The 9,140-nt window shown below is 42.3% G+C and overlaps 1 protein-coding gene across 3 annotated transcripts in view; it reads right to left on the bottom strand.

Annotated features, from left to right (window-relative positions):
* Positions 1–6: 6 nt before the first annotated feature.
* Positions 7–9,140, bottom strand: part of Map9 (microtubule associated protein 9) — a 25,446-nt gene continuing 16,312 nt past the window's right edge. For all 3 annotated transcript variants that reach the window (XM_026785219.1, XM_005344143.1, XM_026785237.1), the window contains exons 9-14: positions 8,837–9,005; positions 8,032–8,121; positions 6,673–6,834; positions 6,400–6,545; positions 6,048–6,180; positions 7–3,816 (exon numbers count right to left, since the gene is read on the bottom strand). In XM_026785219.1, the coding sequence (XP_026641020.1) occupies positions 3,694–3,816; positions 6,048–6,180; positions 6,400–6,545; positions 6,673–6,834; positions 8,032–8,121; positions 8,837–9,005 (823 nt within the window). In that variant the 3' untranslated portion in view covers positions 7–3,693. The remainder of the gene's footprint in view (positions 3,817–6,047; positions 6,181–6,399; positions 6,546–6,672; positions 6,835–8,031; positions 8,122–8,836; positions 9,006–9,140) is intronic.

The following is a 9,140-nucleotide window of genomic DNA, read 5'->3' as shown; positions in this document are numbered from 1 at the left end:
GACCACAGTTATCACAGAGGATGGAAACATGGATGCGGGGGACCGCAGTTATCACGGAGGATGGAAACATGGCGACTTCACGAATCCGAGTCTTCTTCTAATCACCTGACAACTATGCCGCACCCGCTATCTGTGCCGCAACATCTGTTCTCATCCAGGTCTTACATTGCAAATCACTTCTTGTCCACTATTCATTTCCAATAAGAGATATCAACATCTTTAGCTCAGAGATAAGCACACATCACATTTATTAACATTTGGCGTGCAGCCAATAAATTATAACAATAAAATAAACCACGAGTGGCTAACTGTAATAAATTAAGTATGAAACAAAAATGTATTACTAAGGAGCAGGCATTAAATATATCTCCCCCAATAATCCCAAAGACACCCTAAATTCAGCACCAAGAATTCCACATATTCTGGTTACACAACACTTCAAACTAGCAGTAGCACGCGACATTTTACAACAAAAGGCCTTGGGAAAGCCTCCAGTTCATCACCCACGTGGCATTTCACTATTCTATCAGCATAACTAGGAACGAGGAAAATCAATAATGTATTTGCTTTGTGTTGAGAGGACACATAGGCTTTCAAATGTCTTTTACCGTAGTATAATTGAACTATGAATCAGGATTAAATTAGGCAAATTTGTGTCCTGTACTATCTTATTTCTGAGAATGACTTCGACTAGCATGCACTTCCTCCTACTTTATGAAACTTCCTTTACCTATTGTATTTAAGAAGTGCCACTCTTTTCTCATACTTTACAGAGAAGTGCGAGCACCCAAACAGCTGGGGAGGACAGGGAACCAGGAGAGAGCAGCAACCAGCCACAGGAACAATAACCACACTTAGCCAACGTTGGTGTAGGAGGCCAGCACAGCTGTAGAATGACAGGCAAAGGACCTGCTGTCAACCTGAACGATAGCACTAGGCATCTGAGGTTGGCAAACATGCTGGACATTAGATTCTTCAACACAGAAACAGTCGGGTCCAGGTTGATTGACAGCTACACCACTCCAAGGGGCATCCAACTGTGGCTGTCAACCTCCCATGAGGTACCACTTTGGCAACAGTGAAAACATCAGCTATCTTTCCAATCTACAACAATTAGTGAACCAGCACCTTCAAGAGTGGCACACACAGTAGGCTACAGGAATACCGTTACTCTGAGCTGTTCTTAGCCAATTTCCTTAAGAAAACATGAACTCTTCCACATCTAAATTATTCCAGACCGTATTATTACTTTTGATATGTGTGATATCTTTTTGCTGTTATTATGGAACTTACTTTTATATAAGAGTTTTATTTTTCATTATTATAAACTAATTTATATCTATATTTGGTACTTTTTAAGGAAATATGGGCAAGTCTTATTTCTTAAATAAGCAAATACATTGAGATAATCTTAGCAGGTTCAAGTCTTCCCTCTGGAACTCAGACTACCACATTACAAACTTGGATGTTCACTCACTGGACAAATCTCTGCTTTATTTTTACTACAGGAGAAGGGGCGATTATACTTAACTAGATAAATTCCATAGAGATTGAATACAGGTTGTTGTAAGTTGGAAAAAAACCCTATTATTTATTCTCTATATAGACTCATCCTAAATCACATGCGAGGGAACAACATTTGGGGTCTTGGGTATATCTTCACGTAATTCTCTTCAGAAACCATCTTTAAAGACCAGCATTCAGGCGTCTTCTCCGAGGGCCCTGTTCCTGGCAGCACTTGACTGTGACTGGTCCATCAAAGACAGACCAGAAGGCTGAGTTCTTCTGCATGCTAAAACTGTGTGCTAAGTAACTACTGTCCTGCTCACCCCACACTGGCCTCCCGTCCATCAAGTGTAAATGAATATGACAAAGGCTATTTACTGAGTCCTATGCTCCAAATACTTCACTTTAGCTTGCATGTACCATTCATTTCTCATGATTCAGAAGCTATCAGCAATAGCAAATACAACACTGTACAAAGTGACCATGGAGAGCTACACCTGTCTGATCTCCTTTTCATTCCTTACAATGTGAAAAACCCTTTTCTATCTCTACCTATTGACTTCAATACAAGACTTCTGCATCAATCTATTCTGGGAGGCTTGGTTGTGGGAAAACACACAAATTCAAGTCCTGAATCCCAAACCAATAGCACCCTGCTGAGAATCTTTCAGTGACCACTTCTGGCAGTATCAAAGGCTTCTCGCTTCATCTGTGGGTGTCTGTCACAATCTGCTCTGGCAATGCTACACAGCCTCTCGTGACATCCTGTTCGTGCACATCCTACAGCTGGGTCTTGCACAAACTGCTGGCTTTGCTAACACTGTGTCTGATGAACCTCTGAGATCCCATGAGTCCTCACCTCATTTTAGATGTAAGGAGGATTAGCATCTGGAGGCACCGGGAAAGGACCACATCTCACCAGCACTGCACCATGAACACCTTGGGAGTGACAAGCGCTTGCAAGGTTGATTGACTCAGAGGTCAGCCACTGTCTCTGAGGTCACACAGGTCTCAAGGACAAGGAAGACAGTGGGGTTGGGTCCTATTGCTCGTATGTTTGCTATATGGCAAGTTATTTTGGATTTGCTTAGGCTCAGCATTTTTATCTGCGCAGTAAAGCTAATAACACCTACCCTGAATAGCTGTTACATATTTGACAAATTCCATCTGTCAGGAGCAGCAGAGATGATGTAAGAGCTTGGGGAACAGCAGCAACCATGCTTTCCATTGATTGTCTCTGCAACACATTATTGCATACAGCAGCTGGAAACAGCTGGGGTTTCGGGAAATGGCCAGTCACGGATGGGATCATTTGATACAGGGAGAAGCAGAGGCCAAATAAATAAATAAATAAATAAATCTTGAGTATTTTTACAAAGTCACTTTCTCATTCAGCTGCTTCTAAAGTCAAGTTGAAGCACTCCAGGCTAGTTGAGAAGGTGAGAGTTACCTTCATTGATCTTTATAACTTTAGTCTGGAAAGAATTTTGATAATGACCCTGAACCCTTATGAAATTTTCACAAATACTATATAAGACACAGCTACCATCAAATTGCTGGCTTTTGACCAAATAATAAGCAAACTGAGATAGAATTTAGAAAGAAAATTTCAGAAGTGAACCTATTAAAGAAATGGCCATGATTGTCAGGTGAGGCCCACACAGGCAATGCACACTGAGATTCAGCCATAAGGCGAGGGTCTTTGACGAGAGCTCTGCGGCCTCAATCTGCCCAGCGGAGACGCTGTTCTGGGCGGAATTAGAATAATCTGCCCATCCTCCCCAGGGACCTTTAATTCCCAAACTTCCAATGGAGAAGCATGCGCTTCCACGAACTGAGTCATTCCTACGATGGTGGAATTTGGATGGCAGCCTTTGATCAGCGGACTATCCATGCTTTAAGAAATGCAGAACTCAGTGACACACACCACCCACATCAGAAATGACTAGGATGTGACAAAGCTTCATGCATCTGGATCGTCTCAGCAATCTGACCGCTTCTTGCCTGAGGCGGTTTATCTACTCTTGAGAACACTGCTCCCACTGCCTACACTGTAAAGCACCTCTCTCGTGCTCCACAGAAGTTCCTGCAGCGATTAAAACAGACTCTTCTACCACAAATAATGAGATGAATGGTTCCAAATCCATGGGCAAAGGTGGTGAACGGATAAATCAAGAACCTGAGTTGTCAAAATACTCTCGAGGACACATTTCTGCTCGGAGGGCTCCACGGAGGGTGGGTCTCGCTTTCAAGGAAGGAATGGCGCTTCTTTTGTTTCCGTTCAATTCTTTCCTGCTTTTCTTTCTTCTCCTAAAAGAATAAAAATGTAAAAGAAAAAAAAAGACAAAACAGAAAACTCTAAGTTTATATACACTTTGTGACCTTGTTATTGAACTGGACTGCTGGAAGAAAATGATTCATAATAAGATCTTTGCACACAACTTCTTGTTTAATTAGTTTTGAAGGAAAAGTAGCTAGGGACTATTGCTGATTTGTTTGAACATGCAGAAATTTACTATTAATAGCAGTAATGTCATTGCTTGCTTGCCTGGTTTTTGAGACAGGCACTCAGAAGCCTGGTGGAAAATGGGGAAACAAACTGGAAAATTCAAACTTTGATATCCAATTGCCCCGGTAATATTGGCAATAAGACAAGACTTTGATACATGAAGCATTCTAGCATTTTAAAAAGAATCAAGCACTATGTAAGAGATTAAAAGATCATAACGAAATACTGACTGCTTCATTCAAATAATGCACTTTTTATTTTTATTTTTGAAGACAGGGCCCTACCATGAGCTAATACTGACCATCCAATTCTATTACCCTCTGCTTGGAGCTGTCATGAAGCCTTGCCGGAGTCCACGCACAAGGGCAGATGATAACTGCTTTTCACAGCCAGGACTGCTGACTCCGGGAAGGGACACTTTTCCTATCACCATTGTAAGGTTGCTCCCACCCAAGAGCCTTGAGCTGTATTTCCCCCCTTGGCCTGCAGGAGAGTTCTGCAGTGGTCTTTACTGGCCTTAGGGGATTATTCCTTTAGTCCTGAAGGTTTCTCAGATATTCCACTTTTAAGGAGTTCAGCTTGGTCTTATGCCCTCTAGGAAGAGCTAAAATGTGTATGATAAGGGACACACAGGGAGAGACACTGTGAAAGAACTGGGATGGGGAGTCACCCAGATCTACATGGAAGCTGGCTGGGACAAGAAAAAAAATACATGCATAACAAGACTGACCAATGATGTACAAGGTCAAGAAACAGAACCCAAATGCAGGGTGTGTCATGAAGATGAGCTCTTAATCCACCAGGAAGAAAGGTGCTGGTTCGTGAAACACATATCCCGGGAAAGCTAAGTTGGAATCAAATTCTCATCATGTAAGAAAATAACATGAGGGCACAGTAAAGGCACAGGAGCCGGAAAAGAAGGAGGCAGACCCAGTAGCTTCAAACCACGGGGAAGGTCTCTTCACTAGGTGTGAGCATCAGAGGCCAAAAGAAAAGACAGAAATCCAAAATAAACTGGAATTGGCAGGGCCTAAAGCACTACTAAACACAGACAAACAAGCAAAGTTGCATCTTCTACTGGAAATCATAGGTGAATTTTCTACTGAAGAGGGCTTTCAGAAATCACTAAGGCAAAGAGACTCCAATAGAAAAGTGTGTGCGCCTGTGAAGACCATTTGCAGAATATACGTCACTAACATATTTGCAATGAAAACATGCTCCAGCTCCGTCTGAGACATGCATGCAAGTCAGGAAATCCTCTGCGTGACGCCTGCAGGCAGCAGACTGAGGTGAACCCGGTGACGTCAGACAGTAACCTGCTGGAAGAGCTGCAGAAGTGTGATGTGAGCTCTACTCAGAAGCGCGTCATCGACTTGTACTATTTATTCAAAATTAACAAAATGTGTATCTGTTTTAAAATAGAAGACTGTATTTTGCTTGACAGCACCAAAAAGTAACCTGTTAACATATACATATTAAAATCAAATATTTATTATTCTCACACATGTAGTAAAGAGCAGCTGCATATTGTACCTTCTAACTCCAATGCTGATCCCTTTCACTGAAGAATTACTAAATAAGACTCTTTTCCCTACCTCATCAGCAACATCAAAAGAACATAAGAAATCAACTAAGTTCCTCCCCATTAGCCTGAGCACTACTGCATGCAAGGGCTGGTTCCACCTCAAAGACTCTGGACCCTCAGGGCACCTGACTGCCTTCCATGGTGTTAGAGGCAAGAAGACAGAAGGAAGGAAGGGCACAGTGGGACGTGCCTGAGGATGGCGGGGATGGCGGGGATGGCGGGGATGGCGGGGATGGCGGGGATGCATGCCTGGAACATCACACCTGCTGCAAGCTCACGTGCTTTGGGCAACCTCAGAAGTGCGGCCAGAAAGGAGAGGCCATGGGGGAATCTGAGCTGCAGAGGAGGAAAGGCTAAGTAGTCTCCAAGGAAAACAGGATGGGAAAGAGAAGCAGAAAAGGGATAAAGAGCCAGGGAAGAAGGAAGTTCATCACAGGCAACACCTACCAGCCACTTCTCATATTCACTGATGGCTTGCTTGTCTTTGTCTTTCTTCTCCGCTCTCTTCAGCTCTTCCTTTCTTCTCTCATTGATTTTCTCCTTCTCCTTTTGTTTGAGAAGAGCCTCCTTTCTCTCACTCCTGTGTAGAACATGAAACACTGGAAAGTTAGAGGAGAAGACACGCTAGAGATGCCCTAGTGTAGCTTCGGAAGCGATGAGATTGGAAGGCATGGAAAGCCCTGCAAGCGTAAGTCCTAGGGAAGCCTCGAGTATTCCCTTGAAGCCACCGAGCTGCAAGGATTACCATTTCTCAAAAGAGCTGCAAGGATTACCATTTCTCAAGAGCTGCAAGGATTACCATTTCTCAAAAGCAGTCAAGTTGTCTCTCCTCTTCTCAGCGACTGTCTCCTCTTCCTTCTGTTTCTTCGCTCGCTCATATTCTTTCTCCTTCCTGGTCTTCTCTTTCAGGTACTCCAGCTTTTTCTCCTTCCATTTCTCAAAGGCCTGGAAGAGTTCACAGTGTTCCCTTACTCGTCACCACTTTTCTGAGCTCGACAAAAGTATAAGGAATCCTTCATTCAAGCACCAGAACCGCTAGCGACCAGGCTCGGATGGGGTCTGCGGTACTCACCTGCAGGGCCTCATCTTTCCTCGCAGCGTTTTCTTCTTCCGTCTTCCTCTTGTTTTTTTCCTCCAGCTTCTTCTTTGCCGCTATTTTCTTTGCTTCCTTTTCTTTCATAGCCTTCCAGGCCTCGAATGATGCTAATGCTTCCTCCCTCTTAGCAGCTCTTTTCTATTTTGGTTTTTGAAAAAACAATGGCGTACATATATGTGTCTAGACAGGAGTACAGGTCTAGACACATATACACAAATATGTATTTGTCTTCAGTCTCCCAACAGTTGTTATACAAAGTACTAAAACAGGTAATTTATTTAGAATTACTTGGAAAAGTTGACCTACAGAAGTTATTCACTCCTTTTTAGAATGTCAAAGCACTTATCAGGGGTCGACCTATTTTGTATTCATGAGAAAGAAGCATCAATTGACTTTGAAAGTATGCTAAAATAAATGTTTTCCAAAGAAACTACAACAGACTAACTGGTATTGTAAAATGTTTAGTAAAAAAAAAAATCACGAAAGTTAAAAGATTATAAAGTAAGGTAAATTAATTACCCAAAGCACACAGTGGGTACAGGTGTTTGGTATGGACCCTGTTTTGATATAAAGGCATAACGTTCCTATAACAGGAACATAGACACATGTCAAATAAGGGCATCCCACTGTAAAACATGCGGGGCACTATGCAGCTAAGTCACACACTTACTCTCTAACCTTGTGAAGGCCAGTATTTGACCTCAAATACGGTTCAACCGTAGAAGACGTAGATTGTATCATGGAGGTGACATCATCAAAAGCAAAAGTCCCCTCGGGCCTACACAGCAGTGCAAGGCACAAAGGTGCTCAGCACAGCTCCTCGAGGTCGTCCCACAGAGACCTGCCTGGCCCCAGTGCTGCTCACTTCAGGGATGTCTCCCTGCTGGCCTACTTATGTGGATCAGTACAATGAAGTGGGTTCTCGGGCAGGCGACAAGGACGCAGTGAAATCATAGGAGAGGCTGGACAAGAGTCTCAGGCAGCAAAGGGGAATGTGGGTCAGGAGCCAAAGCAGGGGGCGGAGTGGAAGACAAGACAAGAAAACTGAAGGCCAGTGTATGTTGCCTATGTTCTAGCCTAAACTCTGATCACGTCAATTTCTGAGACTGAAGTTGGTGGTCACACCGCTACTGTTAATAATAGCCCTGCTGTGTCTACCCTATGAACAGGAGACTTAAAATGTACATGGGGCTTTTATGTAAAAGTTAAATTGAACCCAAACTGAAAATATGAAGCCAGAAATCGGTTCTTTCATGTATACATTTTACCACTTAAAAACCATTCATTAAATACCCAGAGGCGCTTACTGATGTAGGATTCTTTCTTTTACATTACCTGCTCATTTTGGATCCGTAAGTTTTCACTTTCGATTCTTTTTATCCTGTGCATTTCGTGCAAATACACGTTTTTCTTTTCCAGCCACTCCTGTGAAATTAAAAAAAAAGCTTATGCGATACTATAAGGTGCCCAAACGACTTAGAACTCATACCCACATTTGAAATACTCGTTTAAAGTTTAAAAAAGAAACCAAGAAATTTATACATTTTGTCTAAAACAGCATTCTTTTCCCTGTAATGCTGTAAATGTAAATATGAATATTGTTGTTTAAGAAAATCTTACTGCATTATCTCCCGTGTATTGTAAGACTGCAATGATTTAATATGACTAAATGTATCAACATTTTATACTGAAATTCAAGTGTAAAAATTTCCAAAGGAGGTTATATTCTGTGCAACAAAACAAAAACTATCTTTCTTAAAATTATGAAAAAAATAGAAAAATCTTAATTTGTGGAAAAATTACGAAAATCTTTGTCTCAAGAAAGAAAACATTTAAAAGATCTGATCATGAGCAACACAAACTTTGAGAATAGTATAAAATGCATGTAGATTTTACAGCAAACTGGTCTTTGCTATATTTCTATAATTCTTAGCAGTATTTTCTCTTTCCTTAAGGACATTTAAGCAAAATGGGGCAGCAAATTATTCAGAAAAACCCTCACGGTTGCTCACACACTTCTAAGAAAAGCTTCCCCAGTGACAGTGAGCATCCAGCTATCCTTTGAGGTGGTCACAGTATTAACTGGTGGGCAGGCCTGGGGAGACCATCAGCTCTTGTTTAAGACGTGTTTTCCATTTACCTGGTAAACGGTCGCCCTTATGTGATCGGCTTTGTCGGGCTCCAGGCTCTGCTTCCGTGATGGCTTCTGGTCCAGGACTTTCAATGTCCCTAGGTAGTGAGAAGAGGTAGCTGCAGATGGACTTCTCCGTGTGGGGCCAGATTTCTTTAAAAACTCAGAGGTCATCAGCCTGGAAATTTCCAAATAGACGGAGAGCAAGTGAGGTAGATCTGCCAGGTACAGTGACTACCTTCATAACCACACTCTAAGGTAGAGCTGCCAGGTACAGTGACTACCTTCATAACCACACTCTAAGGTAGAGCTG

Source organism: Microtus ochrogaster, chromosome 1, assembly GCF_000317375.1.
Source record: "Microtus ochrogaster isolate Prairie Vole_2 chromosome 1, MicOch1.0, whole genome shotgun sequence".
NCBI classification, from domain to species: domain Eukaryota; kingdom Metazoa; phylum Chordata; class Mammalia; order Rodentia; family Cricetidae; genus Microtus; species Microtus ochrogaster.
Note: the sequence above shows the minus strand (reverse complement) of the source record. Positions and strands in the feature narration are given on the sequence as shown.